This window comes from Bombyx mandarina, chromosome 09 (assembly GCF_030267445.1).
Source record: "Bombyx mandarina strain Sakado chromosome 09, ASM3026744v2".
Classification (NCBI taxonomy): Eukaryota; Metazoa; Arthropoda; class Insecta; order Lepidoptera; family Bombycidae; genus Bombyx; species Bombyx mandarina.
The window spans coordinates 10,236,413-10,260,024 of NC_143216.1; the positions used below are offsets into that span (position 1 = coordinate 10,236,413).

At 39.2% G+C, this 23,612-nt stretch overlaps 2 protein-coding genes across 6 annotated transcripts in view; one reads left to right on the forward strand and one right to left on the reverse strand.

Moving 5' to 3' along the window:
• Nucleotides 1-1,576: 1,576 nt before the first annotated feature.
• On the forward strand, nt 1,577-9,896 carry LOC114248979 (uncharacterized). Of its 2 annotated transcripts, none has more exons than XM_028182430.2 (8): nt 1,577-2,189; nt 2,568-2,882; nt 4,387-4,446; nt 5,033-5,215; nt 5,458-5,597; nt 7,192-7,352; nt 8,503-8,655; nt 9,439-9,896. In XM_028182430.2, exons 1-8 carry the CDS (start codon nt 2,022-2,024, stop codon nt 9,573-9,575), a joined length of 1,317 nt encoding a protein of 438 aa, XP_028038231.2. In that variant the 5' UTR covers nt 1,577-2,021; the 3' UTR covers nt 9,576-9,896. The 2 variants fall into 2 exon arrangements, with proteins under 2 accessions (XP_028038231.2, XP_028038230.2); XM_028182429.2 differs by having other exon boundaries at nt 8,508-8,655.
• Nucleotides 9,897-14,098: 4,202 nt separating this feature from the next.
• Moe (moesin) overlaps nt 14,099-23,612 on the reverse strand; it is a 62,440-nt gene continuing 52,926 nt past the window's right edge. For all 4 annotated transcript variants that reach the window (XM_028182388.2, XM_089729998.1, XM_028182387.2 and 1 more), the window contains 8 exons: nt 22,776-22,898; nt 21,465-21,635; nt 20,864-21,075; nt 20,146-20,406; nt 19,045-19,150; nt 18,271-18,405; nt 17,312-17,662; nt 14,099-16,885 (listed from right to left, as the gene is read on the reverse strand). In XM_028182388.2, the coding sequence (XP_028038189.1) occupies nt 16,721-16,885; nt 17,312-17,662; nt 18,271-18,405; nt 19,045-19,150; nt 20,146-20,406; nt 20,864-21,075; nt 21,465-21,635; nt 22,776-22,898 (1,524 nt within the window). In that variant the 3' untranslated portion in view covers nt 14,099-16,720. The remainder of the gene's footprint in view (nt 16,886-17,311; nt 17,663-18,270; nt 18,406-19,044; nt 19,151-20,145; nt 20,407-20,863; nt 21,076-21,464; nt 21,636-22,775; nt 22,899-23,612) is intronic.

Consider the following 23,612-nt stretch of genomic DNA (forward strand, 5'->3'; position numbering starts at 1 on the left):
GGATTTTGATTATTTCATTAACATTTTTTTACGTTTTGAGTAATTTTTTTAAATGTATTCTAAGAAAATTATATACTTTTTAATTGAATCATCTTATCCAGATGATAGTGATGACGACGATTTAACGAGTACACCGAGTTCAAATCAATCAATCATTTCATTCATAATTTTATACATATCTGTTGAGAGTCCGAAATCCGGACGACGCGCCCTCCATGGTCTGGACGGTCAACACGCAGGCAAAATACGCGTCCATGGTTTAGACGTTCAACACGAGAGAGGTATAATATGTTAATGAAATAGATGAGTTATTTGAGCCATTAATAAAATATCTGATGACAGGTTGTCGAAAGCAAAGAGTAGAAAATTATCATAACGTAGTAATTTAAAGACAATTTTCGATTATCGCGAACAACTGTACTGCATATCATCTAATGAGTACATATTTTAAAAATTCGTATTTTTGAGTTTTAAGTATCTATTGATACAAATATATTACTGAAACCTTTTTTTGTAGATGAACTTGAAACATCGACTTTTATTCCTAAAAATACCTTTGAAATGAAACCCATCACCGCTGAAATAAGCTTTTTAATATTTTTGTGGTTTATTGCAAATACTGAATCATTGCGGACTATATAAATTTTTATTTATATTTCGTTTTCATCAACATTCCGAGTCATTCGCGGTGTCATAACTTGGATTCTAACGAAATTGGATGATGTTATCAAGTGGCCTCAGATTAAAAATAAGATTACTAACGATATAAACAAAATTTCGATCAATGCCAACTTTAATGCGGGATTTACATTACGAAATTAGTGTCATGCATGTTGAGCTCAGTTTCACGAAAGTAGTTTCGATATATGCGAAAGTAATTTCGTCAAAAAATTAGTGTCGCGAAATCCACAGTATCGCAGTAACCATGGCGCCATCACCATCAAAGCTAAATTCTATGCTATATGCTATATTCAATGTAGCTAAAGAAATGCTTATATACCTATAAACTTAAAAAAAAGACTATCAAGAAAAAAAAGGTTGGTAGATTCGAGGATGGTCAACAAGAAGGCATTTAGGTGCAATGAAGTTAGTCTCTGAATTAGCAGATGAAGATCCTGAGAGTTATAAAAACTATTATCGAATGAGTGAATATAATTTTGCTTTTTTACTGTAGGTGTTTCGGGTCCCAGAGACACCGTTGTCGCTGATATTCATTAATAAGATCTATATTTTTATCTGTACTCCATCGTTGGTTTGCCATTTTCAACGTTTGAAGCGCGTCCGAACTAACAATACACACGTCCGCACAGCGCAGGCCCTTTCGCGACATTAGTTTCACGTCGCGTTTACACTATGAAATTAGTTGCATGACATTAATTTCATCAAAAAATCGCGCAGGGCACGAAACTAATCTCCATGCATGAAATTAATGCATGCATTACGAAAGTATTAAATTACACGTGAAACTGTTAGTAAAACTAATGTCACGAAATTAATTTCACGCCACTAATTTCGTAATGTAAATTCGCCTTAAGAAAAAACACTTGTAAATTTTCTGTCACTGAGTTGGTACCGCGCAGTACTTTTGAGAGTGCTCGATTGTGCGAAGCGTTGCTGTAGTTGGAACATTCAACGTTGAGCATTATGTCGCATAATGCGCTCTAGTGCTGTAATTGGAAAACTACCAGAATGAACAGACACCGCTACCGTTTGGTCTAAAGGTCTAGATACCAGGCCATAAACTACAACAAAAACCTCTACCATCAAGTCCGTCAATGACATGTCAACTTTGACGTCTACTATGACAATTTCTTTATTTTGAATGAAAACTTTAAAAAAAAGAGATAGATAAAACTTTAAAAAAATATGTATCGTACGTAAACCGTGAATTTCCGCTATTTGAAAATTTGTAATAAAAATTCTATTTGTACGTACTCAAAAAAAAAAATGAACTTTCAAATCGATGGACCATAATGGAAGTTTTATCTTTTTAAATTCTTGACTTATGTTTTATTGTTAAAATGCGTAAATATACTCGTCGAAAGCCAGAAAGCGAACTGATAGTAGACGCTCTCGACTTATGTAGATTGTGCCTTCAGAAACCTCAGGAGGCCATTCCCATTTTCGAAGGCACCAACAATATTTGTGGAACACTGTCCCTGAGAATCATGATGTGTGTAGGCCTTGAGGTAAATATTGAAAACATTATTATTTCATTTTCAGTATAGTCTTATCAAATTTAACGAGTGGCTAATGTGCTTTGGTTTTAATACTTAATGCATACAATTTATGATTACAAAACCAGATTAAGACCTTTTTTTTTCTGTAAATTCTATGTTTCCTATTGTCAACATGCTTGTAAGTATGCTGAAAGCCTACATAATATTAGACAGCTACAAGTGTTTACAGGTACCACATCACTATAGTTGCTACCTTTCATAAAACGGTTAATGTTTCAGTTTGAATTCATAATAATTGTCTCATGTTTCAAACGAATACATGACTGCTTTACAGAAACATTGACTATTAATACCAACAGAAATATGATTTGAATATTTTTCTTTCAGTTAACACACGAGAATTGTCTACCAAATGTAATTTGTACTGGCTGCTTTGAAGAACTAAATAGATGTTATACATTCAGAAAAAAATGTGAAGTCTCATATCAAAAACTCAAATCACATTTACAAGCGGTGAAAGAAAAGGAATGTTTAACCCAGACAATGCAGCAAGCTGTCAAAGATGATGTGAATTTAAATAAAAATGTAATTAATAATCATATAAATAAAGATAATGGATATGCTGTGTTAAGTCATGATCAGTTAACATCGGACTTGCAAATATGCAATGGGGTTATCGAAGTGAATAGTGATGCTACTATGGTACGTAACATTTTCAAATGTGTGCTGTTTTAAGAACTTTCCAATCACAATAATATGAACGCTGTCGGATTTAAGATATTAATACTGAATATGACAACACTGAATTAAATCACTAATAATATTTTCTTTGCATTCATAAACATAATTAAAGCTATTAGGACCTAGAATAAGTTCCCAATGTTTCTTCAAAGTTGGCAGTTGCAGTACTCCATTAATTTCGAATGGTAACACACACACATGCGAGGTAGTAGTGTATCTAACCTTAAATTTTTGTGTATGGTGGCGCACTTTGGTGTAAAGAAAGAAATTTTTTCATGGTCTGAATATGTCTACTTTTGTGCCAAATAAAGTGTATTTATGTGTTGTATTTTGTGACTGGCGATGAAAAGTGGATACACTACGATAATCCAAAGTGTAGAAAATCATGGGGTAAGCCTGGCTATGCATCAATATCGTCTACAAAACCAAATATTGAAGCTTCTCTGTATTTGGTGATATCAGCAAGGTGTAATTTATTACGTGCTACTCAAACGGGATGAGACTATCACGTTATCGACATCAATTGTGTGTGATGTGTTTAACTCAAGCCTTAAAAGAGAAACAGCTGCTATACAAGCAGAAACACTATAAAATTATTTTTGTACATGACAATGTTCGGCCTCATGTTGCAAAACCTACCTGGAATCGCTTTACTGGACTATACGCTATACTGGAAGTTCTATCCCACCTGTGGATTAACCTGACATAGTCCCCTCTGATTTTCATCTATTCAGTTCAATGGCTTGTGGTCTAGCTTACCAGCGCTTTCATTTGTATGAAGAAGCAAAAAGAATGGATCGAGTCTTGGATAGCCTCAAAAGAGACATAGTTTTTCCGACCCGGAATTCATATACTGCCAGAAAGATGGGAGAATGTAGTTGCTATTGTTGTGCAATACCTACTTTGAATAAAATATTTTTTCTCCTATCTACGCCGAAAGTTCGGTTTTCCTCCCACTGTACAGGGAAGAAAGTCTAACTTTTCCTCCCACTGTACAGGGAAGAAAGTGTTACTTTTCCTCCCTGGTTACAAGTGCGCATGCACGTTAGTGTCTACGTGCTCTCACGCACCCAAAATTCTCCGCCATTGTTGTGCTCGGGTAATTTGCAATATTGTGTTTAGTGTAAAAGTGAAATAAACAAAAGGCAATAAAATTTAATAGTGAAGTATTAAACAAAGATGAGTTCATCAGACAGTTCTTATTCAATTAGTAGTAGTTTATTTAAAAATAAAAAAACAGTTCAAATGTTTTTTATGAGTATGGGTGGGCTCCACTCCCCCTACCCCCTGTATGTAATGTACTTTTTCTCCTTATAATTTAAATAAAGCTTTTATTTAAAAAAAGAAACAGCGAGAACTTATTCAAGGTCCTAATACCTCAATAGCTTAATTTTGTGTTTTCAATGTCATTATTTTATTTTATTTTATTTTATTTTAATGTAATATCATTCAAACTATTTTTCAGAATGAGCAAAGTATATTTCAAGATGGAAAACGTTTTGGTGAAACAGACGATGTATTGCAGGTAAATATATATTTAAAGCTAGTGAGCACTTTAACCCCATTATATCAATGTAAAATTTCAATACTCAAAGATTTTGCTTACATGATAAAAACTTGCCTATTTTCGTCAAATCAATATGTATATTTTGCATAAGGGTGAGAGAGATCTATTGAGTACCATTCCATCTTATTTAAGAAGTCATTCCAGTAATTAATAAAAAATATAAACTTGTCTGTAATGTCTTCTGATGACCCACCGAATTTTGTTGTAATACAATTGGGTGTTCTAATTCTACATACCAGCACCATACTATTTTCTTTTTTAATCATATGTTTTTTAATCTTCATAATTATTCCTAGGGAATGTTTTAAACCCTCATGGCTAGTACTTAGTACTTATTGCTGCCTCACATCAACATCCTAGCTTGAAGAATAGAAAAGCAGCTCTTTCAGTGCCAAGTTATCTTCAATGTGGTGTTTTGTGGTGACTGGCAATGTTTGGACTCAATGTCCAAATTTTCGACCCAAGTTTCCAATATTTACCTCACACCAAATTAACTGTGGTCACATGTACAGCATCATGGAAAAGTTTCTTTGTATATTTCCAGGAAGCAAGAGATACAGAGATCACACCAGATATATCATCATTCTTATCAACATTACTAGTACAAGTTGGAGTGCTATCCCAGCAAGATGATATGTATGTATTTATGGACTCGAGTATAAACAATTTGCAGCTGTCCACGGGCGATGGAAAGACTGTATCGTTAGAACTAGTAGAAGAAGATGAGGTGATTGCATTTTTTATATGATAATAGACTGTTTATTAATCAGAACATATGATTCTGGTCTCAAATCATGGCTCTCTAAACTGCGGTTACTACTTCCAGTACAACTTCCTATGAGCAGGAACGTTATTGTGAGTAAGCAAGATGACAAACATGTTGAATTTGTAATACAAAGCTTCCTTCACTAACCATCCGAACTGAATTTTTTGTAATAATTTAGTTATACTATAAAATTTTAATTTAAGGAAGAAAAGGAACATGTTGAAGAAACAGATCCAGTTTTAAATGAAGAAAACACAAATGTTATTACTTCGACTGATACAGCGAATGTTAGCCAACCTTTGAATCAAAAACTACCAAGTAGCGAGAATCAGAGCAAAGGACAGTAAGTACACTTACAACAATAATAAAAACAATAGGAACTAGAACCAATCTTTTTTTATCAAAATAAAAAAAATACGCATTATACAGGGTGTCGCAAAAAAGGTATATCAAGCCGAAAACTGTAGATAATGTTCTATTAGAATAGTCCAAGTAGAATAAATGATACAGAGTAAATAATTTCGGAAGAAAGACTACATACTTGACCATAACAAAAAAAATATTTTTCTACCAACCGTATCTTACATTTCACGGTACCATAATATAATAATTAAAAAGGCCATACATATATCAAGCGATTTTCTTACTTTTCTTTCATTATTTTTATTACTCAGATGAGTAGACAAGTTCAAGGCGGACTTGAGGCTTTTTTTTCGGGCCGGGGGCCGAAATTCCTACGAGGTCCCCGCGCCTAGATGTGGGACTTGACGATCTGCACGGTGTTGGGAGCAAACCGCGGACCTAAGGAATTGTAGGGACCTACCCACTAAACGACTCCCCTGTACTCTTACACCCGACGTCCGGTCTTCATCCGGGAACAGAACCCGGTCAAAGTAGCGGGGTTGCCGCTGTCAACACTACAACCAGATACGCGGCGCAACCCCGAGGACGCCCGACCGACGGGTCGTCGATGCGATAGTCGACGATCAACGACACCGGTCTCTGCGGTACGGCAAAAGAAACTTGAGGCTGCTTCAACTTTTAAACCGAAACGCATTACTGCTTCACAGCACCTACTTAGGGTGGTAGTGACCTATCCTTGTGAGCTCACAAGACGCGCTAGCACCAGGAAATAAACGTATCAATACTGATCGTACGAATTAGGTGCACACACTGAATACGTTTTTCTATGTCAAATAGCTGATATAGCTTTCATTAAGCCCTCTTTGGTACGTGATAAACAATCTGTATCTTCTAGTCTAGTCCCACAGATTATATCTGTAAACCAAGTTCAACGGTTGAAAAAGTAAAAATTATGAAAATAATTTAATTAAAATAAAAAATATGTAAAATCCTCACAATGCGGCCGGTCTAATTGAATTCTCCTAATTCAAAAAGGCCACGTGATGTCAGCTTTTTTTAAATACACACATAAACACTCTGACTACGCCGCTCTATACGCTAGTCCGTTACGACCGTTTTCAAAACAACTTTTTTGTCTTTCGCCGTAATTAGTTTAAATTTTGTGTCGAGAATTTAAGCATTATGGACCTAGTAATATGATTGCATTTTTTGTCGTATTCACTCTTTGAAATGAGTTGAACGAATCCGTTATTGATTATTTCGTTGTGACGTATTTAACCGAATCAACGGCCAAACGATACTTTTTTTTGCATGAATTCAAGACCATCATCAAACAGTTGAAACAATAAATTAGTTTTGCTATGAAAGATCTAATTCTGATTAAAATTTTTTTTACAAAATGATCTCCACTGTTGTAGCTACGTTTCGGCTTGATTTACCGATTGTGGGATGCCCTGTGTAAAATAGATGTTTTTTTTTTTCAGTTTTCGTGAATCATATACAAATTTAAAACTATGCCTCGTGCCTTCGTTTATCGCACGTGCAAGTTGTGACGGCTGTGTCGTGTTTGTCAGGGGCGCGTGGTGCGGCGCGTGCGGCAAGCGACTGTCGTCCCGCGGCGCGCTGCGGCGACACGCGCACGTGCACACGGTGGAGCGGCCGCACGCCTGCTCCGTGTGCGGCAGGACCTTCGCGCAACGCTCCGTGCTGCAGAGACACAAACTAGTACATCTAGGTCTGACTCCTCTTTATTACTCGTGGTAGGACCTCTTGTGAGTCCGCACAGGTAGGTACCACCGCCCTGCCTATTTCTGCCGCGAAGCAGTAATGCGTTTCGGTTCGAAGGGTGGGGCAGCCGTTGTAACTATACTGAGACATTAGAACTTATATCTCAAGGTGGGTGGCGCATTTACGTTTAAGATGGGCCTATGAGCTCCAATAGCTACTTAATACCAGTAAGGCTGTAAGCTCGTCCACCCATCTAAGCAATAAAAAAAAATCGGTGCACCTAGAACCGTGCCCCTCGAAGTCCTTACTGTGTGCTGTAGCTGTCCTTCAAATTGTAACGCACGACAGCGCCGCGGCAGAGCTAGACAAGAATGCGGCCCGTGGTCAGCTTCAGGTTTATTAAACGCCTATCAAACGATATCCGCATTAATTTTCATAGTAAAACCGACAACGCTCACTAGGTAAATTTATTTAAAAAAAGTTCATAATGTTTCATGCATCGTATAATCAGTGTTTCTTTTTCCTGTCTTCCCCCTCCTGTTGACCGTCAGGTATATTGCTTGTATTTCGCTTGCAAAAGTTAGAACTACAGACAAGTAAGAACAACATCTCTTTAAGGCTTCGTCAAACAGAACGCGTACTTAGCGCGCGTCAGAACGCCAAGTTGACGGCGCGCTATGACGCCGTGATGTGTTGTACTACTATGGTAATATACCGTCAAACAGAGCCCCAGCGGTATAAGTACGCAACGCTCTGCCGCGACGTTAGGACGCTTTGACGTTAGGCGTTGTAATTTCTTACAAATTATATTTAACGTTCGAATGAATGTGTATTAAAATACTGGATAATGCTCGAAAAATTGATAGAATTGGTTAGAAAATACCCATGCTTATACAATACCATATCTGAGTCACTCGATATCTTAATAATTTTAAATTTTCAGACTGCTATAGAAAGGCACTATGATTTGGCGAATGCGTTGCGTCAAGGAGCGTTGGGCTCGTCTAGTCAATTTGTGTGACATGAAAAGAGCGCGACATCAAAACGCAGCGCTAAGTACGCGTTCTGTTTATATCTTTAACTTTGCAAGCGACGTCGGCGACTAGTAGTAAGGCCACGGCGCGGCGGCTGTTGACTGTGCGGTGTCGCGCCCACAGAGCAGCGCCCGTTCCAGTGCGAGTGGTGCGCCAAGAGCTTCACGCAGCGCTCGGCCCTGGCGGCGCACCGGCGCGCGCACGAGCCGCCCCACGCGCGCGCCCTGCACCTGCACCGCTGCGCGCACTGCACCAAGCTCTTCCTGCACTCCTCCAGTACGTACCCACGCGCCCCGCCTACTTCTGCCGTCAAGCAGTCATGCGTTCCGGCTTGAAGGGCGGGGCAGCCGTTGTAACTATACTTGACACCTTAGAACTTATATCTCAAGGTGGGTGGCGCATTTACGTTGTAGATGTCTATGGGTTCCAGTAACCACTTAACACCAGATGGGCTGTGAGCTCGTCCACCCATTAAAGCAATAAAAAAAACGCTCTCTACTGCAAGTGCCTGAGTAGCTTCCGGAGCCCATCAACAACGTAAATGCCACTCAGGCACGTTGAGTGGCCAGTTCGAAGTTTCAGCTATATTGCATAACAATTGTCCAGGACTGCTTCGTGACTGTGCTAGACAAGGTGGTGGTAATTTCCGTGCGGGCTCACAATACGCCAATCTATACATATATGTCGCAGAATGGGCCTTCATTATTTCTTGGCATAGTGAGTGTATAGTGGGTAGTCAGAAACAATAATAGTTCCGAGATGTCTTCTTTCCTTAAGTCAAGCAACGAATGTGCCTCGATTCAACCCAAGCACACCACCCGAAGTGAGCCGATATTTGACGAATAGTTGCGGCTCACATCCACTAGGTGGCGCGCTCTCACTTCGTTTGTCGCGTCCGAATGCGACATCTTATTAAATTTCAATTAAGCATACTATACGCAGCTACTATTAAAACCGTTTATATATCAGAAATCCGACCATGTGTCTCTTGATTGAAACATTAAAATGATGTGATCTGTAACACGAGTGCATAAGGTTGACAATGCTTTCCTCCCCGAGGCCTGAGTCGGCACATGCTGACGCACAGCGGCCGCGTGTACGAGTGCGGCGGCTGCGGCCGACAGTTCAACGACAAGAGCTCCCTGCTGCGGCACCTCAAGACCGCCAGCCACCGAGACCAGCCCGCCGCGACGTAGGCAGGGCGTGACGCCGGCGGGGCGTGACGCCGGCGGGGCGTGACGCCGGCGGGGCGCGACACTTGCAGGGCATGACGCTTGCGGATCGTGTCGCTGACGGGGCGTGACGTCGGCGGGGCGTGACGCTGGCGCGGCGTGACGCTCATGTCGGAGTTGTGACGTAGTGCTCTATTGAACGCTCGTTTAAGGGATTAGTTTCCTAACGTTCTCGGATGATCAAGACAATGTGCAATAAGTGCAATTTCAAGACGCTACAGCCGAAGAATCTATACAGAATTGTGTTCCTGAAGCTGACTAGTTAAATAAATATATTTGTTATCGTATCTGGCCATCATCATTAACTGTCACACGGTGCAATTTACATTTTCCAACTTTACATAATACTTTACATTTTTCTACAATTTTCCTCTTCAGCTTATATTTTATTTCTTTACTAAACCTTAAAACAAGTACATAACAATTAAATTACAAAATATGTAATATAAATACGAAATAATATATAGTCTCTGATTGTTTCTCTATCAATCTCTAGTACGTCAAGCACGATAATCTATCGAATTCGTATTGTAAATGTATCGAGTCCTCGATACGAAAACGGATCATTACATTAGATCAATAGTGCCCAGACTTATTTTGTCTATTGCCTACTTTGAGAATAAATTATTTTTTAGCGCCCCATTTTTTCAACTACTTAAAAACCACTATAGCGAGAGCTCAGTCTGTGCCTTAGAGTCCTCCTAGATAAAATTACAAATCGCCTCCCAAGCCTCAACACAACGCCCCCATTTTGAAAAGCATTAGATGGTAGTACTCGATAGCCAGCTAGCTTTCGAGATTTACGTTACCGTATGTCGAAACAATTTTTGTGATCTCAATTATAAGTTTCGAGTTTCGAGAACGTGACCATTTGATTGCGAAACGAAAATAAGTAAATTCATTCGTGCTACTGAATTTAATTATTTTTAGGCACGGTAGGGGCGTTGTTTAAATCCTACACATTTTTTCTCGATACGAATACTTTTTCGATAGTCATTCGTGCTCGCCCCTCAAGTCTATTAGAGTATTATGCACAGTAAATGAAGAACCCAGCGGTCGGTAACCGTGTGCTCTGTCGGCACAGATAATGCCAATAACTTCACTGCCACTAGTAGTTGGTCGATATCGATAGTTGGATATATCGACACTTTGATATACCGTTATCGAAAAATAGGCTTTGAAAGTACAAGATGGTTTTTGAATTTTGTTATTTTAATAGGAATAGCTAACAACTAGCCAATTTTGTATTTAATTCCCCTTGAAATACAGAATTAAATCAAATCGAGTTATCGAGTAATGGAAATGTTTCAAATCTGTTAAACAAAAGAAAACAGAAAACCTAACAATGATTGATTAATGATTAGCAATTGGTGTTTTTATTTATTTATTGCATAGATTGGTGGACGAGCCCACCTGGTGTTAAGTGGTTACCGAAGCCCATAGACATCTACAAGGTAAATGCCGCCACTTACCTTGAGATATAGGTTCTAAGGTCTCAGTATAGGTACAACGGCTGCCCCACCCTTCATACCGAAACGGACTTTATTGCTTCAGGGCTGAAATAGGCAAGGTAGTGAAACCTACCTGTGCGGACTCACAAGAGGTCCTACCACCAGTAAAAATATATTATATTGCTCTCCTTAGTTCTACCCGCCTTAATAATTAACTTTTAAATTTTGTACGTACATACGTTGTGCACGTCGTATCTGTGAAAATTCTCGAATAAACTACAAATTTAATAATATACATACAAATTGACTTTCAAAAGCTTTGATTGAGAAATGTTTTTCAATGTTATGATAAATTAAAATGTGTTAAAATGTACATAATATATATGTTTGTGGTGTCGTTATTGCTGTCTCTAATAGGGGCAGGTCCCCTCAGAATAATATTTTGATAATTTTGTAATTACGAAGTGTCTTCAGTACAATCCAGAAAAATAAATTATTATGTATTCATACTTTATTGTTGAGCCACAGTTTTTGATTTTAGACTAAAATATACGTATATTATAATCATTATTAACTTATGGGGACTCATCCGCCACTACTTGGGCAACCGCCTTATAATCGCTGTCGCTTGTGATTTAGGCCATCATCCATTATTGTTGTTCAAAACACGTTCGACAAAATACTTCGACAATCTTGGAAACTGCGGGCAGTACATATTCATACTCACTGTGTTACCCCTCCTTCGTGTCAGTGTCTACCCAATACAGTGTGCTTAGTGCGAGTTTTTGAAGTTATACTACTTTAGACGCGTTATGAAAAATTGATGAGAGTAAAATTTTACGATGCGCGCGCACCGTGACACAAAATTAACAGAATGAAGTTGCCCACTAAATCGCTCATTACAATACGACCGACGTAACTTGGCGAGTCTGAATATAGCCGCAGGTGAACTTTCCGAACCGTACCGAGAATTACCGAATTTATACGATGTCAAGAAAAGGGATGTCCAATATGCGTGTTTGAGGATGTTATTTAATAGATTTTTTTTTAATTGATTAAAATAAAAAAAAATATATATATAAAAGTAAAGTATAACTTCTTACGCGCGTACATAAGTACACGCATCCTTTTTTTTTAACGTTCTCGATAGCGTAAAAGTTAAAAGTTCGCTCATATTTGTATGGAATGGGATTGTTTGCCTAAGTTTGCCGCTAGGGGCGCTGTTCCAACTGCATACAAACTTGGGCTAACTTTTACGCTATCGTTTAGCAGCGGCTTGGCTCTGCCCCTGGCATTGCTGAAGTCCATGGGCGACGGTGACCACTCACCATCAGGTGGGCTGTATGCTCGTCTGCCTAGAAAGGCAATAAAATATATATATACATATATCGAGAACGATAAAATACTCGCACTAAGCACACAGTTAGTGAAGTAGCACTACTACTGCTGCTCCTACAGTGGAATTGTAAGGCGGTTGCCCAAGTAGTGGCGGATAAGTGAGTCGCCACAAACTAATAAGAGTTACAATAATTTGAAATATACAACATCTGTAAGTGTTTTATTGTTAACTAGCTGACCTGGCAGACTTCGTAGTGCCACAATCGATAGTTAAAAGATCTAAGCTTTTGTATAAAATAAACTTAAAACAAACAAAAGTAATCCGTCCGACGCGACGGGGGACACTTCAAAGGGGAAACAAAATTGTTATTTTCATTTGATTCCGAGCATTTTCATATTTACCTTTTAAACCTTTTCTGGTCTTCCACAAATAATTCAAGACCAAAATTAGCCAAATGGGTCTAGCCGTTCTCGAGTTTTAGCGAGACTAACGAACAGCAATTCATTTTTATATATATAGATAGATAGATATAGGTGAATGAGATATTATTAATGTTGTATGTGCATGTTGTTTAATGTTGATTTATGTCATTTCGAATATGCAAACGAAGAGTTAATGTTGTTTTTAAATGAAATGTAATGCAAACGAATTGAGTAGAAATGTTGCAATAATCAAGAGTATATTTAAATATAAATTGTGTTTTATTATTGTTTTTGTTATGTGCCCACTGCGACCCTTGCGTCTGTTGTATTCGTCCAGGTCTAAACCCAGCATGAACTAGACTACCCATGACTTCTCGAGGTGGAATATGTTCTTTGAGTTTTAATTGCTGCTGAAGGCGCAAGAGCCACGCAATCTGCGAAGTTTTCTGGTCTTTCTCCTATATTGAAATGTCAGGGCCAGAGATGAAACGGCGATGGTTTTATCATTCACCAGTGTGCTTAATGCGAGTTTTTTAACCTCTCAATCGCCTAAAACGAAATTTGTATGCAGTTGGAACAGCGCCCCTAGCGGCAAATAAGTCAAAAAACTTATTAAGCACACAGATGCTTTTTTTCCTACCTAAGCTGAGAGCCTTGAGAGGTTATTTCAGCGTAGCCTTAACTAGTAGGTGAGCTCGCGGGGCTCAAACCTGACGACGTTGCTAACACGAACCTTGGCCGTGCTTCGCAGAATCTACCACCGGATCTGAAAGGCGACCCACTAAGAAGATCCGGCGAGAAACTCAGTGGGCTGTGTTTGTGGGTTAATTTACGCGTCGAGCCCTTCGTCGCAAGCGACGAGTTCGACGAGAACGGTGACCGGAGTACTAAAACACGATGCCGATGCTTAAAACGAAATTTTATAACTATTGTTAATATATAATATAATAATAATATATAATATATATATATAATAATAATAATAATAAATAATAATATAATATATAATATAATGCATAAACTCTCTCGAGCGTGAAGATTCAAGTTTGCAGTTTCGGAGGAGGTTTGGAGATAATGGTTTTATATTTTCTCAATCCAAACAACATTAAACACAATATATTATATGGGTGGGACGCCCTAAGTACCACGTGTATTTAATTAATTCTTTTACCATAAAATATTTTCGTTGTTTCCATATATTGGAATCAAGTTAAAAAACTTGTCAACTTCTAACGCAAAATAAATAATCTGTTAAAAATCTTGAAATAAAACGCCTTTTGTTTTACTTAAACATTTTATTGAAAAAAAAAGAATGATCGAAGGCAACATGGTATTTATTTAATTTAGCGAGTAATGACAAGGGGTGAGCTAACGTGGCGAGCCACCACGGCCCGCGGCGAACGGATGGCACTTACGGTCACACGGCACGTCTGCCACACGGGACACCAACAACTAAACGCCACCGCTTCAATGGAATGCCTTGTAAACTTAAAATTAACATTTAAAAATCCTATACTCTTTCTATTTCGGATTTTGTTCAAAGCGGACGCGAGACGCTCACGTCACGCAGAAGTTATATAGTAGTACTAAAGGAGAAAACGAATATTGGGAAATATTAAATTACACTTGAAGCTCCTATCTCCTACAATCTATAATATAAATGATTATAAAAATAAATTAAGGGGCGACCCTCCCCTCCCTCTCACCCTCCACTCGCTGCGACGCCAACGACGAATTGAGCAACAACATTTACAAGTTAAATTATTCTCCCGACAAAAATGTTAATGTAATAAAAAAAGATTTTTAGGAAAAAATTAATAGTTTTCCCATTAATGGAAAACTACCCTCTTGAATTATTTTGATGTGAAATATATTCATATGGAAATTACAGTAACTATTGGAGTGTTTGTAATGTAATATTTGTGTCGGCGCTGAAACAGATGATGCTGTAGGCAGGTCCGTCGGCGTCCCAGCGCGCGCGACACAAACAACCGCGTATCAAGTAAATAAACAACAAAACTATCATTTTATCATTAATTAATTAATTAATAATAATAATAATAATAATCGTATCTCTAACGCGAAATCAAATGATGCTTTGAAAACACACGATATACAAAAGTCAATTTAGAATATTAATACAAAACTAAGTACAGTAACGTTGCGAGATGTGTTTACGTTTGTGTGTGTTGATCGCAGCAGCCGACCGTGACAATGACAGTGTCGACGCTGTGCGGACAATGAGCGGACTACCCTCAAGATACCCCCCCACTAACCGGAATTAGGATGTTATTTACAAAACAAATTACACAAACGAAACCGTCTCGGTACTCTCCCGATTCAGTGTTGCCACGTACATCACGTTGGGTCATTGATTTTCTGAATGTATTTTATTTGGAAAAAATCTGAACTTTGCCCTTTACTCATTATTATAGACTTTATTAAATTATTCGGTTATAGCACATGGTCTAAAATAATTAATCACTATTAAGTAAATAATAAAATCAATATTTACATTTAACAGTCAACTTCGGTAACTTTGACTGCATCGCGTTGTGACATCGACAGTTGGAAATTAAACTTATGTGTCTGGCCGCACCAATGTATGCTTTTTTGGATTTATTTAATTAATAAATGATGTGAATCCCATTAAAAATATAAATCTAATGCCGCGAGTACATTAAAAAGCCAAAAGTTATATTAAAAGTTCAGAGTCTCCCGATGAATCATCTCTGTAAACAGTAAACATGTACTCGATTCAACTTCGAACTGTCAATGTTGCCGGAGAGAAACCAAAGTTTCCAAGATTGTCTGTGATAGTCTCTACTTTTCCTCTTTAGCCCGACGAGTCCTTCTAACACGTAAGCACCACGGCATTCAATTCAACCAACCAATTTTGAAGAGTGTTAAAGCAAAGATAGTTAATGACAAAACTTTAAAATTTAGACAAAGCACCTGATTATTTATTATATATCACAAACTATGAAAGTATTTTGAATACACAGTATTGCCACGTCCTTTTTGCTTTAATTTGGTTCACTCAATTTAAATAATGTGAATTGTGAAATGATCTATTTTGCTAACACTCCTCGTTTAACTAGTTGACAATCTCGCGTGACAACAACAATGTTGCCAGGACGGTGTATAAAAATATATAATAACTTTTATAATATACTACTCTTAATATACGTGTGCTCTGTGCTCGCACACCCACATTACTCCTACCCATTTACATGAAACACACGGATTTATGGGAATCATTTTTGTTTGGTACAGATCGTCATCAGTGTCATTAACAATGTCAGTAACACTGATGTCGGGATGCTAGCTTTACGTACAGACTTTTAAGCCTAAACTAGTAATTCAATTGTATCTTTACTTTTTTCTAATGGACATTCGTTAAATCTAGACTAGGCCTGGTGTGAAGTCCGTGCACACATTTCCCAATACTATATGTTACATACGAATACATGAGCTTACAAGCAGTACGGCCACCGGACTCTGCACGTCGACATGCTGGGAGCTAACGGAGCTGCTACGGGAAGAGTTTACTTTTGGTAAGATTATTTATTTTGAATACGTTGTGACACTTTGCAGTGTTGCCAGTTTAAAGAATTACTACTACGAACAGTAGTTTTTTTTTAAAAAGTACAAAATTTGTGTATTTTATATACGCTACATTATTTAATTTACACACCCGAGCTCGAAGATACGAACTGCTCTTAGTCACTGTTCCTATTAATTAATACTGAATGACAATTTGGAAAATACTAAAATATCGTTACAATTTACTATCGATTGTACAAAAATCGATATTCAGTTTATTTTGAGCGCGATTCTGTGATTTATGTGTCGTGTGCAGGTCAGCTCCCTACAGTCAGCGCCGGCGACGTTAAGTTACATGTTCTCGAACTGGTCGACGCGACGTTTGGTGTTGCCCTTGCGGATCTCGCGGAGCGTCTTGTACTTGTCTCGTCCCTGGCGGACGTTCTCGCGGTGGATCTTGTCCATGGCCGTCTCTTTAGTTTCGTCGCGGGACTGCGCGAGGTCTTGTTTCAGCGCCTGTTGGAAAGATACCGAGATATTATATAATATACTCCATAATTACAAAAAATAATAATTGATAAATTAATTTTATTGTTTTTTTAAAAGTCTCGTCGTGTGCTCACTGATCGACAAAAATTAAATTTTAATCTTTTCACAAAATGCAATTCTTCAAACACTCACGGTGTGGAGTCGAGCAATTGTTTGAGCGATATATTTTTGTTGTTTAATTCAGTTAAAGTTAACAAATATATAGCACAAATCCATCTACCCTACCATTTCAAAATAAGTTTATTCTAGACCTTATCCTTTAATATCTCTAAGTTTTAAAATAATACGAGTATAGTTTGTATGGCTAAACTCTGTCACACTTGCAGTGAGATGCTGTTGAATATAGGTTGGCAGCTCCCTGCCGCGGTGCATCGTGAGAGCACTGTTAGTTACCTTGAGCTGGTTGTGTAGCCGCTCGTTCTTCTCGGCCAAGGTGGTCCTGGCCTCGACCGGGTCGACGAGGTCGTCGGGCGCCTGGTGCAGGTCTCCGCCGCCGGACTCCTCGCCGTGGTCGGAGCCGTCGTCCACCCCGCCGTCCTCGGCCACGTGGTGGTGCTGCGGGGTGGTGGCGGCCGCCAGAAGCGCCGCGGCCTCGTCCTGCTTGCGCCGGGCCTCCTCCACCTCGTCCTGCAGGCGCCGCGTCTCCGAGTCCTTGAGCTCGACTTCGGTTTGAATGCGTTGTACTTCCTCTTGTTTAGTGCGGATTTCCTCTTCTAACTTGGCACGTTCTGCTGCTTCCATATTCTATAACAAAATTATTTACATTTTTTTTTTATTGCTTAGGTGAGTGGACGAGCTCACAGCCCACCTGGTGTTAAGTGGTTACTGGAGCCCATAGACATCTACAACGTAAATGCGCCACCCACCTTGAAATATAAGTTCTAATGTCTCAGTATAGTTACAACGGCTGCTCCACGGCAGAAATAGGCGGGGTGGTGGTACCTACCCGTGCGGACTCACGAGGTCCTACCACCAGTAAATAAAAAGTACAAAAAAGTAAACAATATTTTTTATTACAATATCAATACATACAATGTCATTTTCATTCCCCAATTTCCTAAAGTTGAAATGGAGAAGGGATGAACGAATTCATAGATAAATTTCAGTCATACATTTGAGTTGCATTAAAAACTAAGCGATCCTATAAACTACTCTTTGGGAGTCAGTACACAAGTCATTTGTTTCTTGTACGAATATTGTTTGTAACCGAATAGGGCGAACGCTCATTATTAAAAATATGATCTACTATCATATTTCTCCTCGTTATAAATTTATAACATTTTATCTCACTTAATTATGTAAATGATGTACTTTGTACAGTGAATAAGCTCTGTTATTAGATATTAGGTTACCTTGGTCTCCTCGAGTCTCTGCATCATGTCGTGCAGCTCTCCCTGTCTCCGCTCCAGCTCCTCCTTGGCGGCCTGCAGCTGCTTGAGCTGTTCTTCCAAGCGCCGGATCATGTCCTGGGCCTCGAGCAAGTTGGCCTGCATCATACAATAAACATTTCTGAATCGTGTCCTCGGCCGGAGCGACACCGCGTTGGTTCTAAAGAAACTAAAGAGATTTGCGACTGTTTGAATTCGGAACGTCAAAAGTGTGAACGAGCGATGTCCGCTATGACAAAAAATAATCTAATATTAAAAAAAAAAGACATGCCCGCTGAGTTTCTTGCCAGTTCTTCTCAGGACGGAGGATAGTTTTTGTGAATTGGCGGTACTTCTTTTTGACGTTCAACAAGTATGTACATACTTTCATTTATGTTGAATAATTTGTTTTTGATTTGATTTGACACTTTCCCCTTTTCAATTCCAGCCGCCAAGGGCGACACATCGATTTCATATTTCATATATTCATATATCTTTTTATTTATCACTTAAAGACTAATAAAGATATCAAAATCAAAAAATACAGTCCACTCTCATTTACCACAACGCGACAGCGACGTCCTTAATATCGATACTTATCGATAACGCTGCAATTGTGTTTCGATAGCGATACATCTCTAGTCCCGGGGAGGGGAGCACAGCTGTCCATATTTGCGCGTAATTAGCAGGTCGACATACTCTGTGAGCTAAATTGTTTGAAGATTTCTTAAGAGTTAAAATAATGAGCACAGCACTAACCTGTGACCGCTCCATCTCCTCCTGCATCTGCCGCAGCCGGTCTTCGTACTCTTGTTGCTTCTTCTCGGCACGCTCACGCGCGGCTATCTCCAACTGGAGCTTCTTTCTGCAAACAAGAGGAAGCTTTGCATTAGTGGATGAGATCACACTTGGTGTTAAGTGGTTACTGGAGCCCATAGACATCTACAACGCAAATGCGCCACCCACCTTGAGATATAAGTTCTAAAGTCTCAAGTATAGTTACAATGGCTGCTCCAACCTTCGAACCGAAACGCATTACTGCTTCACGGCAGAAATAGGCGTGGTAGTAGTACCCACCCACGCGGACTCACAAGAAGTCCTACCACCAGGTTTACAATCAGAGACGGCTTTATCTATGGTGCAGGGTTTGGGCGCAGCGGTGTCACTTTCAATGAACCTGCTACATTCGTATCTATTCCATTTTAACTGAGCCCTTACTTTAGGGCGCTAGGGTAATGATTGCACACGGGTCCTACATTGGCTAGAGACGACTTTGATAACAATTCGTTTCTCCGGCTGTTTGCCTGACGAATCCTTATTGGATAGCAGTTAAGCTGGATGGAGAAGCGGAGCCGATGGAGAGTCGTGCAATTGGAGAGGCTTCTGTCTAGCAGTGGATTGCTATAGGTTTTTTTTATTGCCCTTAGACGCATAGTAGGCAGACGGGCATATGGCCCACCTGATGGTGAGCGATTACCGTCGCCCATGGACTTCAGCAATGCCAGGGGCAGAACCAAGCCGCTGCCTACCGCTTGATGATGGCCGGTTGATGATGTATGCCAGCGGTTGTGGAACTTTTTTTAATTATTACCCCAAAATATTTTTGTGTAAGTTGATATTAACCCATGGCGAAGAAAAAAAAAACTAAATCGCTTCTATTTTAGCATCTTTCACATTATAGCCTCTACGATAACTTTGAAAAAAAAAAAAAAAAAATTCGTTTCCTTTCATTTAGTTTCATCGAGTTTGTAATCACAACGATCAAAAGTTTCATTTTTACCCCCCAAAATTTGGGGTAATTTACTCCGATTCCCCGACCGCAGCTGTGTGCTATAGGTGGGGTGAGGGGGTGGGCATCACCTCTGCGCCTGCTTGGCGAGCTTCTCCTCTCGCGCCTGCGCCTTCATCTGCTGCACGTCGATGGTGTCGGGCTTGCGGCGGCGCATGTACAGCTCGTGGTTGCCCATGCACAGCGCGAGGATGCGCTTGTTGACGCGGACGCGCGGCGCGAAGAACACGAAGTCGGGCGCCTTCTTGTCGATCGGCTTGATGATGAACTTGCGGTCGTTGAACGAGATGTTCCGGATTTCAGACCAGGGGAACCCGATTTTTGGGGTCAATCTGAAAATTTTATTTCAATTAGTTAGGTACAAGATTCAATATTTTCGAAATTACAAATGAAAAATGTGATTTTTTTTAAATACAGGATGTTACTTTTTTTATTTTCAGATTTAGTTATTGTTATAAGTCTATTAACTTTGATTTTTACTTTAAAAAAAGGATTGTCAATGCAATAGTAGTAAAAAGTGAATACGATCATGCATTGCATAAAAGGTTTTTTTTTTCTCTTTAAAACTTTTTAAGTCTGAAATGTTAATAAAGAATGGGTTGCATTAAAAATGTACATTAAGTACACTTTATTTAATTCGGTATATTTAAAATGACTAAATTTTTACTGTTATTTGTGCTGACCAGTGGAAGTATCGTGGAAGTTACGTCAATTACAATCAAAACAAATAAATACACTTGTAGTTAACAGAATATTAAACGACGCATATCTATAGGGTGTAACACTTACTTGTCATCTTTTTCATAGATATTGAGCCCGAGGGCATCAACACCGAGCCATAGCTCTGTGTTTTTCTTGTTGCGGATCTCGAAGTAGTTGACGCCGTACATCTCCAGGTCCTGAGCGATCTTCAGGTACTCCATCATGGCGTCTTCGCGGAGCATCTCGCGGTGTTCCTGCCACCAGTTCGTGATGCTCTGCTCCCATTCCTCGCGGGACATCTGACGAGAGAAACAGTTATTGGTGGTAGGACCTCTTGTGAGTTCGCGCGGGTAGGTAGGTGCCACCACCCTGCCTATTTCTGCCGTGAAGCAGTAACGTGTTTCGGTTTTTAGGGTGGGGCAGCCGTTGTAACTATACTTGAGACCTTAGAACTTATATCTCAAGGTGGGTGTCGCATGTTGTGGATGTCTATGGGCTCCAGTAACCACTTAACACAGGGTAGGCTGTGAGCTCGTCCACACATCTAAGCAATAAAAAAAAAAGTCTATGGGCTCCAGTAAGCAATTAATACTAGGGGAACTGGTCCATCCATCGATGCCACTCATGATAAAAAAATCCTAATGAAACTGAAAAAACTAATAATAATGATGATCTTAAGACAGCTTACCTTGTGTTGGTCAGTCACTCTTTGAGGAAGTAAACGGTCATTGGCCAGGAATCCCGGCCCGTGCAGAGCGGGATTGTGTTCTCCGTGTCTGGCTTGGACCGCGTACGAAGCCAACAACACAGAGGTCTCCGGAGGGCAGTATATTTCATCGGATAAAATCGCGTTTTTCACCTAAAAACCAAAAACACATAGAATATAATAATTACGACAACTTATCGAAGTGAAGACTTCTTAAACTGCCGTTGGGATTTGAAACGAAAAATCGACACTGAAAAGAGACACTGAAAGAGAGAGAGAGAAGTATACATACCTCTATAGCATTTAGCGTACGAGAGATGAAATATCTATTGCATACTTCTAGTTTTTTGTGCATGTATTGCATGAAGGGTAATGCCATTCAGTTTCAAATACAACAGGCAATTGTCCGAAGGTTGAAAAAAAAAAAACAGTGTTGCCAACAAGCACGGACTTGAAACATGATCCACCTGACAGTGCAGTAATACGACAAAACAGATAGCTATAGGACTTATTCACAATTTCTGTTGTCTGAAGAAGACCAATGTTAGCGCCAATTCTAGTCTGACTAATTTTATAGTTGAACACAAAGCACTATCGCTGTTCTTTGTGAAGCAATGCGTTCCGGCTTGAAGGCTATATCTATACTAATCTATACTTAATATTATAAAGAGGAAAGATTTGTTTGTTTGTTTGTATTGAATAGGCTCCGAAACTACTGAATCGATATGAAAAATTCTTTCACTGTTTGGAAGCTACACTATTCCCGAGTGACATAGGCTATAATCTTTTTTGAAAAAAAAAATAGGGATCCTTACTAAAAACTCCAATAATAAACCCAAGGTGCAAAAAATTTACCTAAAATATTCTTTACATCGCGTGTCCTGCGAAAACTATTGATGATAAAATAAAATGATGTACTACGACTTTGTAGAACACATTATTATTTTAAAAAGTGTCGCGACAGCATATGTCTAACTATTTTAATTATGTCGCAATAAGTGTTCTTTTATTTAAAAAAATAAAACAACGTCAAGTATCGTTGATGTTTTTTTAAAGACCCGAGCGGAGCCGGAGCGGGCCGCTAGTATAATTGTGAAGTACTTAAAGCTTCGACCTGTAGCATAAATATTAATATTTATGTAGTCTGTATTCCCCTGTTAAAATAATAGACCAGAGCTAATCTGTTGGGCCCTGCCAGCCACTAAAGAATCAAAAAATGGCATTATTAAATGATCTAAAGCCCCATCAATAAGTCGATTGACAAGTGAAACTGACACACGGTTGTTTACGGACCTGTAGATAGAAGAGTTTCAATGTGATCTCCTGTATGAGCTCATCGGCGACATCCTCAGGATAGAATTTGGCTCGGAATTTGAATTGCAGTGGATTCTCTTTCTTGACGTCTTGTTGCATCACCTGGAATAGTAATATTTATTTGATTATTGTGGTTTGTTAAACTCCGATATATATTATTAAGTAGATTGACAGACAAGCCCTCCAATTCAGCTCAGTTGTTGTAATGTGGTTGCTGGAGCAAACAGATATCACAGTGCGATTGTGTCCATGAGACCAAGGTAGCAACTTTGTTGGGCTAATGATGTGTGTGGCCTGTCCTACGCTTCAAGCCGGAGTGGCACTCGTTCACGGCAATAATAGACAGGGTGGTCACACCAGCCGAAAGTTTCCAGAAGTCTTTCGCCATACACACTTGAATTGTAAGACAGCTTATAAAAAACTAATAAACAATGTCTACAATTACAATGTACAACCACTATGATCTTCATTATTTCTGAATACACACGTCCACAATGGATCTTATGCTACAAGCGAGCCAGTAAAGTCAATGCGACCTTCGTCAAGGACTATGCCATCAACAAATTGCCAGCTGCGGGCAATTGTGAACTATAGTACTCACTAAGTCCAATAGTAGTAGTACATATTATGATCAGTTCATACGAGCTTGTGATCGTCAGAGGAAAATTCGACATTGGTGCATCTAACTCACTTCATTAATACGTGTATTCACAAATAGTTGAAGCATATCGACGCTTGAAAGGCAAACGTGACTAAGCGACAATGCGTGAACTTTACAGTAGACTAATTTAAAGTTGAAATTAATTTAAAATATAC

Bases quoted from the DNA above. Each gene is read 5' to 3' on its own strand.
- LOC114248979 (XM_028182429.2), top strand. From the start codon at position 2,022: ATGCGTAAATATACTCGTCGAAAGCCAGAAAGCGAACTGATAGTAGAC. The intron at 2,190-2,567 runs GTAAATATTGAA...TTTTTCTTTCAG, and splicing joins TGATGTGTGTAGGCCTTGAG to TTAACACACGAGAATTGTCT. The intron at 5,598-7,191 runs GTAAGTACACTT...CGTGTTTGTCAG, and splicing joins GAGAATCAGAGCAAAGGACA to GGGCGCGTGGTGCGGCGCGT.